Source organism: Cryptomeria japonica, chromosome 2 (assembly GCF_030272615.1).
Source record: "Cryptomeria japonica chromosome 2, Sugi_1.0, whole genome shotgun sequence".
Classification (NCBI taxonomy): domain Eukaryota; kingdom Viridiplantae; phylum Streptophyta; class Pinopsida; order Cupressales; family Cupressaceae; genus Cryptomeria; species Cryptomeria japonica.
Genome location: NC_081406.1, coordinates 100,604,656 through 100,621,975, shown reverse-complemented (window position 1 = coordinate 100,621,975; position 17,320 = coordinate 100,604,656). Strand labels below are relative to the sequence as shown.

The 17,320-nt window shown below is 39.7% G+C and overlaps 1 protein-coding gene across 1 annotated transcript in view; it reads left to right on the top strand.

Annotated features, from left to right (window-relative positions):
• The window catches only part of LOC131054299 (uncharacterized), a 191,498-nt gene that overhangs the window by 127,809 nt on the left and 46,369 nt on the right, over positions 1 to 17,320 (top strand). The window contains exon 4 of the mRNA XM_057988773.2: positions 10,786 to 10,893. Coding sequence (XP_057844756.2) covers positions 10,786 to 10,893 — 108 coding nt within the window. The remainder of the gene's footprint in view (positions 1 to 10,785; positions 10,894 to 17,320) is intronic.

Here is a 17,320-nt window from a genome sequence, read left to right as displayed (position 1 = left end):
ACTCAAGGGGAAGTGCCTGCACGGGTGATACTGCTGGATCCTGACGTCCCAAAGGCTGATTGAGATGGCTAAAGTAGCCTCTCCATGCACCTCTCTCTCTCTCAAGCTTTCTATTTTTCTCCATTTCTTCCCTAAGCTTGTCTTTTAGTGCTTCAAACGAATCGGTGGCCTCATCTAGTGTCTGCTCGGCTGTGAGTGGACCAAGCTCAAATGTCTCTACATCATATTCCTCTACGAGGATCTCACCTTCATACTTGTCCACTGCTGGTGTAGCTATCTGCAATTTCCTGGATCCTGTCTCATCTTTGATCATCTTGGACATCTTAGTAGCCTTCCTCTTTTCTGTCACTTCTTGAGAATTTCCAACAAGGCTCTCTAAATCAATCACATTATCTTCGTCCTCGATCACAATCACCCTTGTTAGTCTCTCCTTTAACCAATCTGGGATGGCAGATCTTGTTTCTTTAACCTGTATCTCCTTAGGCAACGTTTCTTCTTCTCTGAGAGGAGATATCACTTCGTTATCGTTCTTGTCTTCATGTAGCTCATTAACTTGGAGAGATTGACTTGATGATCATTGAGGTGCCTGTCCTTCTTCCTGTTTATCGTTTTGTACCATTGATTCCATAGACTCCTCTATTTCAAGTGTCCTCTTGTCTTGTCGAGAAGATGTGCCGGATGAACGATCTCGGTTGGCCTCTTGCTTCTTCTTGGAGGATTCTCTTTTCTCAGGTCTCTCTTTCCTCTTCGAGCCTCTCGGATGAGGATTGCCTTCACTTGCGCTTCGAAGGTTGCCTTCGCTTGTGCCTTTGGGATTAGGATTACCTTCACTTACACTTGCTCCTCCTTCAGCTGGTCTTTCCCCCAAAGTAAAGGTCATAGATATGCCCTACTCTCTCAACTTTTGATGTTGCACATCAACCCATCTGCGAGTACAAGACAAAACTGGAGCCATCAAAGCATCTAGATCTACAATCTCGGGTTCATTCCAATCTAACCTTACTGCTTTGCTTTCTCGGTCATAAGATGATTGGAGATGTCTGCCGCTGTCCTGAACTTGGTCGGCCACTCTGTAAATCTTGCATTTCCTGATGAAGTCTAAAGGCAATCTGGAATGCATCTTTCTTTTTAATTCAAGATCATCTGAGAGATTCATCACAAAGTCTTCTATCTGAAACTCATGCTTGTATTTTCTACCGATTGTCTCCTCTATATACCCATAAGGATCAAAGCTTTCTCTCAAGGCAAAGAATGAAAATGAATATAAAGCTAACTCCTTCTCTACATCATCCATGGCTAGAGCATTAGGACATACCTCAACTGAATTCCCTAATATGATAGGCACAGGAACTCCATTTCCATGTCTGTGTCTGAATGCCTTTGCATAAGCTGCCAACTGTCTAGTTACCTCAAGTAACACTATTCTGTTTGTCGGATATCTCGGCAACATGTATGGAGGTGAAGGACAACCATGAACTCTAATATATGTAAATTTCTGAAATTGGATGAACCAAGCACCATACCTCTTTACAAGCTCTTGTGCATCCTGAGATAACCGATTGTGAATTCCGCCTTGCAATGTCCTAGTGATGTTCATCGTGAAGGTATCATTGACTAACTTGTAGTCACTTCCTGGCGGATGATGCAAGTGAACATAGGAATCACAAACTCTGAACTCCCCGGCCCCTCTTCCAATCACTCCTCTGTGAGGTAATCTTGCATATTCAAAGCTCCTGATCAAGGCATATATGATGTATGAACTCATGTGGAAGGACTTAGTAGCCTTCAGTCTCCTTAACTGTACGTCCAAGCAATGGCTAATTATTCTAGCCCAATGAATTGTTCCTTTTCCCTGAACTATCACTTGGATGAAGTAGAACATCCACTTCTCAAAATAGAAGGCCTGAGGAGCCCTTGTGACTCGGTTGAGTAGTGTTATCAAATCTCTGTACTCCTCCTGGAAGTCGATCCTATGTGGTGTGTTTGGAATCTTGCTCAGGCGAGGACGACTCTTGAGTAACTAGTTCTTATTGATGATGCTTAGGCAAGTGTCTGGATCATCTTCGTACATGGACCTGGCTCCTTCTATGCTTTTGTAAATCATATCTCTGTGCTCTGGAAGATGGAAAGCCTCACTTATAGCTTCCTCTGAAAGATAAGCCAAAGTGTTCCCCTCCTTGGACACGATCGATCTTGACTGTGGATCATAATGGCGAGCACACTCGATCATCAACTCATGGCACTGGATTGCTGGAGGGAAGCCGACCGCCTTAATGATGCCACTTTCAATTATTCTCTTGGCAACAGGTGATGGCTTGCCAATGTAAGGGACCTCTTGAAACTTCTTCGTACTGAAGTTTCCTAAGTTGGTATCTCCAATGTTGCTCCACTTCGACACGATCTTGGTCTCCAATTCTTCATTCTTTTGATCTTCCTTCATGAGAGCTGGACGACTGGTGGATGCTCTCGCCTTCGGGGTCGCCATCGTAACACCTACACAACGTTTCATAATAAGTAATAGATTTTGCAATGTAGAAATATAGATTAGATTAAAGATTGAATTTAGGAAACTTCATGATAAGTCTTTGAGTTATCATTTCCTAAATACGATTGAGCTACTGGAAATTCAAAATTTCAAAATTCAAAATTGGAGATTGAGGCTAGGACGATTCAAAATTCAAAATTGGACAAAGGGGACTTCGCCATACCTCACTTTGAGAGCTAACTCTAAGAAAAGACGCAAAATTAAGGAAATTTGCCTAGGCAAAATGAAGATTGAAGTCTTCAACGTGGTCCTCCTCTAGCAATTTCACCACCCTTGGGGTCTTCAACGTCTTGAGGGCAAATTCGCTCCACTTCTAACCACAAACAAAGTTCGCACTCTTCCTTGGATGGAAATTTCGCTCCTCTCCTTGGATCAAAATTTGCTCCCTCTATTCTTCGCCAAAATCACATGTAACAATGATTAAATGATGATTTAAAATGCCATATCATACCTCCCCTTTATAGGCGCTCATGCATTGCAATCCCTATAGGCTGACTTGGAAATAAGGCAAATAATAAGAAAATTTAAAAAAGGAGGCCGACTTGGAAATAAGGCAAATAATAACAAAATTTAAATAAAAAGGAGGCCGACTTTTGTAGAAAACATTTAAAATAGAACCCAAGTGCTCTCTTTTTATTTAATTTAATGATTAATTAATTAAATGCCTTTGCAATTAATAATTTCGATTTTGTTTAAAAGACATAAATTAATTATTAAATGAGTTATGCGAACTTATTAAATGCCAACTTTAATTGAATTTTTTTTTAAAAGTTTTAGCGGACTTAGCATTTAATGCGTTTAAGATGACATTGGCGTCTAAGCATGATAAAAATACCACCTTGTTGAGAACCTCGCTTTGGTCCCTGAGAGAGGGACAGGAGCGTCCATTTCATTTGGCCTTGCATTTCTTGTTTTTCACGTTCCAAGTCCCATCTTGGACGTCCAAAATATCATTTCGCTTGAGAACCTTGAGCTTAATTCATTCCCCTTTGTGGAAGGAGTGCGCCTTAAAGTGCTTTCGCCCTGGTCCCTTGGTGAGGGATAGGAGCGATTTTTGTATTTGAGCTCAAAATTGTCGACTTTTGACGTTAACTCCTTGCTCATCTTCTTCCAAAAGACATTTTCGACCTTGCATGACCTCGCCTTGACGTAGTTTTTTGAAGGAAATGACTGATTCAATAAAAATCGCCCTGGTCCTCCAGTGAAGGACAGGAGCGAACTTTTGTTCCTTGTGCTAATCCTTGATCATATCAACTTTCAATTGCCTTCAAAGTGTAAAACAGTGTTTCTTACTCCTTCTTGAGTCTTGCAAATGATAGTAGTGCTCCAAAATACTAGGCAATAAGGCAAATTTGAGGATTTCGCTCTGGTCCCTGGGAGAGGGACAGGAGCGCCTTGAGCAATTCTCATCACATTTCGTGGTCTTTGTAACTTCACTTTTCCTCGAAGCCTTTTCAACATCATCGCCACCTTGTGCCTTGACCTGGATTCATCTAAATTCGAAGGAAAAGACTTGACAATCTATATTTCGCCCTGGTCCCTTGGTGAGGGACAGGAGCGATTTGGCAATTATAGGCTCAATCATTCTTTGCCAATGTTTAAAACTATCTTCAATGGATTCGTTATGCTCCCCTTCACTCATCTCCAACATGAAACTCGTTTTAACTTTGCGAGAAATTTGCCTTATGAAGAGATCGCTCTGGTCCCTTGGAGATGGACAGGAGCGCCTAGGACAAAATAGGTTTCACTTGCTCTTTTCAATCTTCAAAATTATCTTCAATAGAGTGGTTACGCCTTCTTTTATTTGCCTCAAACTTAAAACTCACTTCACCTTTGCCAAAAACTTGTCCTTTAAGAAAATTGCTCTGGTCCCTTGGAGAGGGACAGGAGCGCCTTGGGCAATTTCATCAAGTTCTCGGGTTATTTACAACTTCGTTCTCTCTTGAGGCATTCCAAACATCTTTACCATCATGCCCTTTGGCCTGGACTTAACCAAATTCGGAAGGGAATGCTAGATAAGGTATATTTCGCCCTGGTCCCTTGGAGAGGGACAGGAGCGATTTTGCGTTTATTAGCTCAATTGTATCTCGCCAACTTTCAAAATCATCTTTGATGGATTGGTTGGGTCGCCTTTCCTTCATCTCTTGCTTGAAATTCGCTTTTCCTTGGTCCAAAACTTGTCTTGAGGAAAAATCGCTCTGGTCCCTTGGTGAGGGACAGGAGCTATCTTTGAAATTCGCCTTGGTCCCTGACAGAGGGACAGGAGCGAACTTGACTTCTTGGGTCGATTTTCTCCTTCGAGGTGTACTCAAATTATATTCAACGAGTAAAATGTACCTTCCTTGTTCTTCTCAAATCACGAAATCATTCAAATCTTGCAAGGATAAGGCGATCTTGGATTTCAAGCTCTGGTCCTTCAGTGAGGGACAGGAGCGATTTTGCCATCTTAGCATGTTTCCTTGTTTGCAAATTACTCCAAATTATATTCAATGGACAAAACATGCCCTCCTTGATCTCTTCCAATCCAAAAATCGTCTTGATCCTGCAAGGACAGTGCAATTTTAAGAAACAAGCTCCGGTCCTTCAGTGAGGGAGAGGAGCGATTTTTGTCCTTAAGGGCAAATGTTCAACTTTTCATTGCAAGCAACTAAGTGTGGGTGCTTCATCACGTTGATTTCACCTTTCATTGCGTCCTTGATGCTTTAATTTGATCAACTAAGGCCAAAAATGGTCTAAGTAAGCCATTTCGCTCTGGTCCCTGGGTGAGGGACAGGAGAGATTTGACCTTAAACCTTGAAAAACTTGCCATTTTTGAGTTCAAAAATCCTCAAAATCCTCAATCCATGTTCAACTGTGTCTCCTGGCGACCCTGCACAAGACAAATGAAACAAGTTAATAACCAAGATGCATAAAATACCAATTTCGCCCTGGTCCCTGACAGAGGGACAAGAGCGATTCTACCCCTATAGGCCAAAATATCAAGAATTTAGGCTCTCAGTCACTTCACAAGGCAAAATTAGGTTATCTCCAAGGCCAGGGATCAATTATCAATATTTCCAAAATTTGGTCAAAAAATTCAATTTGGACTAAACTTCAAAATTCCATCACTAACACTTAGGCAAAATTTGGACTTGCTTTCAAAATTCCGACTGAACCCAGACAGACTCACTCGACATCCTGACAGATTCACCCTATTTCACAAATTGCAACATTTGGGAGGAAGCTAAATAATCATTCAAAATGGACTGGACTCTGGCTTAAAAACATCAAAATGGAAACCCTAAGGCTTAACCCTAGTCCAGACGACTCGCTCACTTACCCAAAACCCTAAAAGCAGGGAGAAGAACAGGCAAAACCGAGCAAAAAAGAGGGGGTCCCCATTCAAATGGGGCGATGTGTGAAATGGTCACAACAAGCACTAAATCCACTTTGTGTAGGAATTTGGTCTTTGGAGGAAAAAGCCTCCACAACCTTTGTTTGGCTCCCTATCTCTATTTTGGGTGGAATTTTGACTAGGTGAAGGAATTTTGGCCTTGGAGGAAAATTCCTCCACTACTTCACTTTGGCACTCTCCATCTAGACTTGGGCGTTGTCTTCATGATGTGGAGGAATTTGAGTATTTCTTGCTTTTCCACCATGCCTTGGTTTTGGCGCCCTGACTCCTTGCTTGGGTGCTAGAATGACCTTGTATTTAGATAATTCTTGCTTTTCCTCCATGACCCAAGTTTGTCGCCCACTCTAGCCTTGAATTGTATTTTTGCCAGGGTTTGGATTCTCTTCCCCGACTTAGCCATTTTTTCACCTTTCAAGATTTGGATGCCACTTTTGGATTGAAGTGAATTTCTCTACCTTCGAAGATTTTTCATGCTTTTCTACTTCAAGAAAGAACTTCACACAGCCATTTTCTGACCACTTGTCTGCTTTTGTCAACTTTCTGGATTTAGACAAAGATTTTACAAAGATTTTCAGGAATGCTCTGCCTTTAGTGTCGTGAACACTGCTTGAGATGGACCTGCCAAAAATAGACTTACTAAAAATGGTAAGTACTTCAAAACATCATATCTGGGCAAATCGAGACAAGATGACACTTATTAAAAATAGTAACAATAAATTAGAAACTACTAAAAATAGTAAGTTTGATTTTTGGCCAAAAAAGACAATTCGAGATGCAGTGAAACTTACTAAAAATAGTAATTTCACTGGTAGCTTCCTTGGAGGGCTCCGACTTCATTACAACATTTTGATTTTGCAAAACCCTAAGGAAAAGACCTGAAACCTAAGTCTGAAGGGCAAAACCCTAAAATAGACCAAACGAGTTCCAAACTTAGCCAAATTCGCTCAAACGACTTGCAGAGTTGATCAAATTTCACCAAAACACTTGCAGATTGGGGAGATCGAAAGGATTGCTGCAGAAGGACCCAAAGAACCAAAACCAAAAGACCAAGAGGACCTAAAAAGTAGGGGGTCTCCATTTGGAATGGGGTGATGTGTGATTAGGTCACAACACAACTAATACCCCTTGTATGCGTAGGAACTCATTCTTTTGAAAACTATGGAGTTGGGCAAGCTTTCCATCATTCTTCTCACCCTTTCCAAACTTGTTTGAAGACTCTTCTTCCTCCTTTTCATCTGAATCAAATTGTTGGTTTGATTTTTTTGTTGATGGTTCCTCTGCTAAATAGTACTCTATCTTACTCACCTTCCCTTTTGTTGCACACTCATGTTTTGGATTCCAAGGCTCTTTGGATGTAAAGCATAAATTCTTTTTTTCTTAAGTCATTAAGTGCTTCACCTTCAAGTCTTGTGATTGATTTTTTGCTGATTGGAGTCTTTTGTGAAATGTTCTTTATCTTTCTTGTTTGGAAAAGACTTGGACTGAAATTTTGACTTTTGGGCAGCCCACTGCATACTCCTTTCCTTCTTCATAGGTGAAATCGACCCCTTAAGTGGCTCCATGAGTCCCTCACTAAACAAGACTAGCAATCTCATACCCGGAAGTTATAAGGCAGTTGATAAGAGTTTATTGTTCATTCAATTGGTTGAGTATGACCCCCAATCAGTTACAAACTTACATATGATCAGGTCAAGAATTAATTCCCAGCTATAGTAAGAAGATGGCCCAATTGGTGTCTAATCACCAATCAATTCACTTCTACAGGTCTCATTAAGCCTAAAAAATTTAATGGAAGTCCTCCAAAGCACCCAATCTGCAAATGATTCACCAAACCCTAGCTCAAACTTTGGTAAAACTGCTGGGAAAGATTATAGGAAGTACGGCCAGGCTGGGAAATGACCATTTCATTGTTATTATACTTGATCTACTATAATGAGACACCAATCTGCTCTTGAATGGTATTTATCTGCAATTTCTCACCAACAAACTACTAAAAATGATGCAAAGATTGAACCAACTCCTCAAAACATGAAGGAATAATGTAGCTGGGTGGACGTCCAGATCTCTAGGCGCAAGGGTTTTCGTCCTTGAGGCCAAAATATGCTGCAACCTTGTATTCCAGAGCTCAACCTGCAAGTTTTCTTCTTTCCAATAACCTGAATAATGAATAAAATGCTGCCTCCAATGTCTTTTTAACATGCCTCAAACCCTAATTCGAATTTGGGGTTAGGGTTGTACTTTTGGCATCATAAAACATGTTAAAATGTTTCTTTTTATTAAAAAATAACTTCCCCTAAGTGGTTTGACCCATTGAGGGTCTAATTCCTCATTAAAAGTGGCCATATTATTAAGTTATAACCATTAAGTTATAACTTCTAGGAAAATGTGCCAATGGGCCACTTTATTATAATATAAAGTGATTATATTATTTCACTTTATTATTATTTATTTAATCGAAATTAGGAAATATTTCAAATGAGCTCAAAACTGAAAATTGCTTTTAGCCACCTCACTGTGAAGTATGCCTGAACCTCATAGGCCAATTAGTAGTTCTCCCCTAAACTCTAGGGATGCTCCTAAAAAGTAGGAGATTGACCTTGTCAACCTGAAACTGAACTCCAATGGTCCTTTGTTGTGTGCACCTTTGGAAGGTCTGTCAGCGAACTAAAAGTTCTTCCTAAAAAATAGGAGATGCACTCAAAGTCTTCAAAACGTTCTCAGAGGTCTCCGGATGCCCCCAAGACCACTCCTAGTCAATCCCTAAAAAATAGGGATCCTAAATTTTAAGAAACTGCCGTCAACTACTCCAAACTACCTAAAAGGCTCATGTATGACTCTCTAAGCCCTTGAGTTGGTTCCCTCCATGCTGTGTTGGCCTACGGGAACCAGATAATAGACCAACCCTAATAGAAATGCTGTCACTAAGGAAGGGCAAAAATTGGGGACATGACACCTAACCAAACCCATTTAGCCTACAGGAACCTGACATTAGGCTAATGGAAACTTCAAATTAACTAGGAGCAAGAAGGGGACATTATAGTCCTCCTTACCCAAGATTTCTTGTGCTCAAGCAATTGCAAATTTGGATATTGTAAAATCTGCTCACTCTCCCATGTAGCATTCTCCACTGGTAAGTCCCCCCACTTCACCAAGTACTCCCTAATAGTCCTCTTTTGTAGAGTACGCTCCTTAAGTCAATCACTGCCTCTTGAATCAATATTAGCTTTGCCTTCTTCATCCAAAGGAGGCAACTTTGTAGAAGGAATCACTTATGCCCAAGTTCCTTTTTAAGGCGTGATACGTGAAAGACATTATGCACCTTGGAACTCTTAGGTAGCTCAAGCTTGTAGGCGACCTCTCCAATCCTCCCGGTGACTCTGAATGGTCCATAGAAGCGAGGCTCAAGATTCTTTGATCCACTCCTTTAATGAAATTGATGATGTTCCATTGTCACTTTATTCTTATCGACTAACATGTGTAAGGATGATCAAGATGTTGGAAATGTTGTCATTGATGTCAAGGGTATATCGATGATTGGAAATTCTCATTGATTTCAGGTATATGAGAGATTGTTAGAATATTGTCATTGATAATGTTGTTGATGTCATAGATTGGAGAAATTGTTATGGCCAATTGCTTCATCTCATGATAGAGTTGTTGACTGTAGTTCAAGAATGAAAATTGTAAATTGACAATCCATGAAAGGCTCAAGTGACAAGTCATTATTCACGAGGTTTCACGAGAGGGTAGAAATTCTACACACTTGTAGATGGTATTTCATTGCAAGAATAGGACATTCAAGTTATGGAGATGATCATATAGGCAAAGATCCTTTGAATTCATAGTTGCCCCAGTATATGTGAAGTAAGAAATTGTAATATGAGGTACAGATCTAAGAGAATTAATCATGAACTAGGACAAGAAGATAATGAACAAAAGATTGTATAACAGTTAATTTGATTTCTTCATTTTGAATAATGCAACAGGCTGCTGAAGCTCTCAGATTTCCTTTGAATGTTCCATCAAAATTTAACTTGTACTAGCCTTTGTCGGGGTGGGGGTGCTGGGCGTTCCATTGAATTTTTTCCTAACCTTTGAAGCATCAACCCTTCCCTTCCATCCCCATTAACGGGGAAGTTTTGACAATATATCAAATAATATCAACCAGTCTAATTTGATTGATTAATTGATTTAAGGATTTTAATTTGATATCTCAAGCTTGAGTACTATATAGTATATAGCATGTTATATATGTATGTCTTTGTGGATTAACCTGTATTGTATGCACACATTGCTTTTTTCAATACTGTACATTCAGTAGTCGAGAGTGACAAACATTAGATGGTTTATAAGGTGGTCATCTATGGGTTGGCTATTATAAGCAAGAACTTCATTTGCATCTGCCATTGAGATAATTAAGGAAATGCTACAGTAGAGTTAATTAATCTTATGTGCAGCATGAGAGTGTGATAGTAAAGAGGAGATAAGAGGCAAAAGCACTTACTGCAGCAGTTGACACGTTGAGAAATTAAATGGTTTTTCAATTCTTCAGATTGTGAAGTCTATTGTCAAACTAATCTCTCCATTGTCTTTTTTCTGTAGCTTTCAATGCTTAATGGAGGAGTTAAGAGTTGGAGTAGCCATTATGGTGGTAGTTATAAAAAGTAGAGGATTTCAAGTAACATTGTGCATATCTAATTCCATGAAAACTCCATAATCTAATATATTCCCCAAAAACTGAATATAGGTTGGAAACCTGGATGTGTTGTGTTGCGAATAGAAGAAGTTATTATTGTTGTTTATTCTATCTTAATATGAAGTTGACGAATATTTGTTAAATGTGCAGGCCAGATACACGCCACATTTTTGTTGAAATTGGATTGGGATTTCATGTGGAATTTACTTGGTCTGAAGCTCTGCAGTTCATATCTACCAAGGAGACAGTATTAGCTAGGTTGTCTTCCTCTCCTCCCTCTCTCTTTGTCTCTTTGTCTCTTTCTCACACAAACTTGCATGGATGGGCACAGACACTTCTGAAGAAGCTCCTATCCCCCTAAAAGTCAAATTAATGTTGAATTCTGGAAGCTGGTGCATTGATCTATAAGTTATCTGCAACATATACTCTTTGCATAGCATACCCTGTAATTGACTAAATAAATTAGACAATAATGCCAAAGCCAAAAAGCATGATTGACTCTTTATGTCAATGCTTTTCCGTTAACAGGTTGAAAGTAAAGCTTTCTTCACTATATTTCAGAAAAGAAATTCAAGTGTATGCCTCTACATATTCCCACATAAGGACAACTGACAGCCAAACTAATCATAAGCACTTAATACAGTACCACAGCTAATATAGACTGGCAGACACTTAGAAGCCGAACTCTAATACAGTTCGACAAAACTAATAGGACATGTTCTAACTAAATCAATATTGGCATTGCATATCAGTACAAGCATCTCACAAGAAGCATGAGATCACACTCTCCTCCAAACCATAATAAAACTATAAACAGTTTATAGAGGCATATCAGCTTATTAGATAGTTGAGAAAATGAACAAGCAGTTTTGCTTCTTTATGCTGACACATTTATCAGAATTGGTAAATGCATCTATCTTGATGATATATACATCTGCAGTGACTACAATTTAGCTGTATAAATATTATACAAAAGCAGACCCTTTCTTTCACAGTACAACTGTAATCACAATAAAAGATCTTCTGCACATGATTCATCAACGTTCAGTATCCACCATTGAATATGAAGTGTGACTCCCTGATACGGATTGGTGCCTGGATTTGTCTGTACTCATGATAACATGACATATGTGCTCAAGCACTACTTTTTTTATAGGATCATATAAAACATATTAACATGGTTCTTTGTGTGGTTTTGTGGTCAGACTTTCCCCAAACATACAGAAAAATAAGTAAATGGAAACAACAGAAGGAAGATTGCATTAAGGTCTTAAATGTTTCATTGAGAAATCACGAGCGAATAATTTTGCGACATCTATTTCCAACAACTCTTCCTAATTAATCATTCTTAATAAGAACCAGTTCTTATCTTGTTATCACCATAATAATTGAAATCGTATTGTCACTATATTAATAGCTGTTGCAAAAGAAACCCTATTGCACCTCCTTGCAGCCCCCAAATCCTATACACTTATTCAACAGTCTTCCTGTATTGCAGCCCTTCTGCAACTATTGCTTCTCTTTGGTTGATTTACTTGAATCTTGTGGAGCCAAATTGTAGTCCATAGATCCTTTGATGCTTTCCTTCTGCTTGACATTTCCAATAGCAAGATTGGTCAGATCCACCACTAAATAAATTGAACAGATGCAAGTTGCAATCTGATAGGTTTCTCTTGATGTACAGAATTGAGCTCCCTTCTTGCATTAAGACTATACTATACACAACTCAACACTAAACCTTTTGAATCTATATTGGCTCAATTTTTAATTGCAAATTTGACTTTGGAGGACTTCCCCTTCCTACTTTTGCCACCTACATAGCTTTGTATAATAAACATAATATATTCATATCAATGACTTCTATTAAAATTGATTGCACAAGCTGTGTAAATTACATTTCGAGGCAGCTTATTATATTATTCCAGAGAATGAAATTACAACCTCTACAATCAAAGAGCCTCACAACTAGACTATCTACGTGCAACAATGTGCTAATGATAGCACGATTAATACTACATTGCAAACAACTCACAAATTTTAAATAAGATATAATACTCACCCTTAATAACTGAAGTAGAATATCTCATCTTTTTAGTGGAAAGTAGCAAATATTGCTTTTAAAGGCATAGCTACATATGTACCATGGACTGAAAAATATTAAACCTAGGACCACCTACTAAAATCAAAGAATTTGGGAGCCTACAAGCTTGTTTTATGGATTTTTTCTTTACTTGTCAGCCACATTTTGAGGAATTTTGCTATAATTCCAATTTAATATGTATGCACATTAACAATTAAAGCATTTAAATTTTGTTAATTTCGTTTGTAAATGCTCATTTGAAATCTTAACTAAAGTCAAATGTTATGTATTAAGGTTCTATAAGGTCTATGATGAATGCTTTGTCAATGTTATGATATGAATATTTGAAATTTCTCCATATTTTAAAAAATTTGCCTATTTTTTAATAGCATGTCCCATCCCCCCAAAAATTGCCAAAAGGTACCCCTGTACTAGAAACACATCCCGCCATTCCTTGTTGTCCTTGTCCCTAAAACTTGGGGGAGCACATGAGGAAATTTGACAAGCTGTCCCCTTCAAGTCCTTGCAAAATAACAGGTTCATCATCATCCTGCTTCCACTATCAACTAACCATTAGATGTCATGTTTTAATAATGACCTCCAACAAGTTTCATTGCTATACTTTTGTTAGACTTTGAAAAGCTTACTCTAATGAGAATTCTTTGATGTCATGCTTCGACAAATAGTTTCTTGTCAAGTTGTAATTTTAAAATTGCATATTAAGTGTTTGGTCTGTTACAAATGAAAACATTATCCTTGATAGCATCCAAGACAAAGCACATTGTATGGAACTCTCATGGAATAATAGGTTTTGATATGGAATGCAACCAACGTGTTGTATAATGAAATCACTAAACTTGCTAGTTTTGAAATATAATGAAGAGTATATCCTAGCAATGATCGGATTGACAAAACTGATTTAACCTAGTGTAATCCTTCCATGGATTAAAAGGATGTCCATTTATTTGTTTGCTTTTGTTGTCTTACCTATTCTATTCACTACCTCAATTTTTCAACATGACTACTTGAAGCTACATTGTGTTTTCATAGTAATCAAGCATCCACATGTCTAGCTAGAAGACACAAGGAGATTTAGAGGGGTTATGGAGCATGTTTTTTGATGGTTCGAGAAACAAGAATGGTGTAGGTGCCGGTGTGATGCTTGTTTCTCCTGAGAAAGAGAAATGTTTTTTCTCTTTTGGTTGCACCAACAATGTCGCTGAGTATGAAGCCTTGATCCAAGGTCTCCAACTTGCACAAAGCAGAAAGATCAGATCCTTGCAAGTTTTTGGAGATAGCGAATTGGTTGTTAATCACATCCGAGCTCAGAGCATAACAAAGAGCAACCTACTCAAATCATACAAACATTGGGTTTGGGATTTGATTGAAGGATTCGAGGCCTTCAATACCCAGAGCTTTCCTAGAGGTCAGAACAAGCATGCTGATAGGCTTGTGGCGGTTGGTGCTCAATTTGATATACCAGTGCATGTTGCAAGTGAGAAGGAACAACACAGCAGGGTTGTTGTGAGGCCTGCTGTCTCAGACAATTAGGTAAATTGGCAAGTGTTCGAAAGCGATCAACAAATTGTTAACTTCTTGCAAAATGAAGCAAAATTTTCTGCTAAAAATCAATCTAAGATGCAAGACCAGTATGGAGATCAAATCGTGCAGCTCAACTCCAACAAGTTGCCCAAAGGTCTAGTTACCTTGGAAGGCATTTTCAACTTGAGTGATCAGTTGAAGAAGAAGATGAACCTGGCTGCAAAGATGGGGGATTACAAGCCAGTTGTTGTTGCCGAGGGCAGGTCTTTAAACTTGGGCAAGGTGTGTTCCTCAACCGAACAAGAGGCCTTTGTTGAGCTTTGCCAAAAATATGATGACATAGTTGCTTGGACCTATTAAGATCTGAAGGGTTTTGACCCTAGCTTAGCCCAGCATACTATAGAGCTAAACCCGGATGCAAAGCTAGTTAGAGAAAAGAAGAGGCCAATAAACCCCAAGGTTGAGCCACTAACGAGGAAGGAGTTGACCAAGCTCATAAAAGCCAATATTATCTTCTCTATCAAGCACTCCTCCTAGGTGGCCAACCTTGTCCCTGTAAGGAAGAAGAATGGGGAATTAGGCTATGTGTAGACTTTAGGGACCTCAATAGTGCCTCCCTCAAGGATCATTATCCCCTTCCCTCCATGGAGCAGATTACCCAAAAGGTCAGTGGCTCGGAAAGATTTTCATTCTTGGATGGGTATTCAGGCTACAATCAAATTTTAGTCCAAGACTCAGACCAATACAAGACTGCATTTACTACTAAGTGGGGTACCAATGCTTATTGTAAGATGCCTTTTGGGCTAACCAATGCAGGTGCCACGTTTCAAAGAGCAATGGACATGGCTTTCAAGGGTGTATTAGCAAAGTTTGTGCTTATATACCTTGATGATATAATTGTTTATTCAAAGCATGAATCTTGGTCATCTTGAGCAGGTGTTCATGAAATGCAGGGAGTATGGTGTGTCCTTGAACCCTAGCAAGTGCGTATTTTCTACTAATCAAGGAAGATTGCTAGGACACATTGTATCCAAAGATGGCTTGACCATTGATTCAGAGCAAGTGGAGGCTATTCTTTCTCTCCCACTTCCCAATCACAAGAAACGATTGAAAAGTTTCCTTGGTAGGATAAACTTTGTGAGGAGGTTCATTCCCAACGTTGCCACCATGGTAAAACCCCTCACCTCCATGTTGAAGTAAAACTTGGTTTTCAGTTGGACTGAGGAGGCGAGGGTCGGTTTTGAAGAAATTAAACAAGCAATTGCTCAGGCCCCTACCCTTGTCAATCCTAACTATGAAAGGGATTTTATCCTCTATACCTATGGAGGAGAATCCAACATCTCAGCTGTCCTAACATAGCTGAACGATGATAATTTGGAGCAACCTATTGCTTTCTTAAGTGAGGGGTTAAAGGACTATGAGCTCAAGTATAGCTATATAGAGAAGCAAGTCCTCACTGTTGTAAGGGCATTTAAAAAGTTCAGACACATGTTGTCTAACAACAAGATCCAGTGAGAAGAGGGCTGGGTAGATAACCAAGGTCATGGAATACGACATCAACATCAAGATCACCAAGCTTGTAAGAGGCAGGGGCCTATGTGAACAACTTGTCTCATCTTCTGAGACTACTTCAGAGATCGCCCTTGTGCTACAAGAGGATCGACCAACTAGCAACGACACTCAATTCAATTGGGTAAGTGACATGACCACCTTCTTAATGGAAGGTAGATACCCCCAAGGTATGGATAGGACCAAAAGGAGGCATTTCAGGTTACAGTCCATCCCCTATGTCTTAGTGGATGACACCCTTTTTCGAAGAGACTCTAATGGGGTCTTGTTAAGATGTATCGAGCAAAATCAAGTCAGAAGAATTTCATGATGGCTCTTCAGGGGGTCACTTCTCTGCAAGGACTACAACTATCAAAATAATGAGGGCTGGTTATTACTGGCCATCCTTATTCAATGACTCACATAGGTGGGTGAAGAATTGCAAGAAATGTGCTTTCTTCTTTGAATAGCAAAGACTAGTTGCCCTACCTCTTCACCCCATCCGAGCAGATCAACCATTCGCGCAATGGAGTTTAGACTTCATTGACATGATAAATCCACCTTCTAGTGCTGGCCACAAGTGGATCTTGGCCGCAACAGATTACTTCACTAGGCGGACAGAGGTAGTTGCATTGAGGGATGCCACTGAGGCCTTAGTGTTGGAATTCCTTAATGGAATTGTGACAAGATTCGGTGTCCCCTCCACCATCATATTAGACAATGCCAAGGCAGGGTAATGGTTTAGCTGAATCTTCCAACAAGAACCTCATCAGACAACCAGAGGTTGTGGCATACTAAGTTGAGGACAACCTTATGGGCTGACAGGATCACACCCAAGAGGGCGATCGATAACTCCCCTTTCATGCTGGTATATGGGAAAGAAGCAAGACTTCCAACTTCCCTAGAGTTACCCTCTCTTGAACTGGCACATCAGATGCCATGACAGTAAGGCTAGTTGAGCTTATGGAGCTGGAGGAGGTTAGAGGTCAGGCTATGCATACGCTTGAGACTCATCAAGAACAGGTCAAGAGATCTTTTGACAAAAAGGCTACTAATAGGGTCTTCAAAGAGGGAGACCTAGTTCTAAAGTGGGATGCAGACAGAGCCAAAGCTGGGCGACACTCCAAATTTGATGCTATTAGGAGTGGTCCATATGTCATCACTAGTTGCAAGGAGGCCAATGCATTTCATCCCTCCAGGTTTGATGGCGAAGTTCTTCCAATCCCAGTGAATGGGATTCATCTCAAGCCCTGCTTCTGAAGAAGGTGTTGATGACTATGTAAATATTAGACTAGAAGTTGTTTTGCTTTCATAAGTGCTTGTGCACCTGCTGCATCCTCCTTGAGAGGGTGTGCGCTCTAGTTTCCTGTTTCCCTCCAAGCGATGGTGCACACATGTTGTGGGTTTTTTCAATGACTCAGTGCCCAATGGATGCTCAAGGCTTCTGGACTTCATGCTAAGCAAGCAAGCATCTCGCAGAAATCGCCAAAAATGTTGTCATTTTATGACACCCTT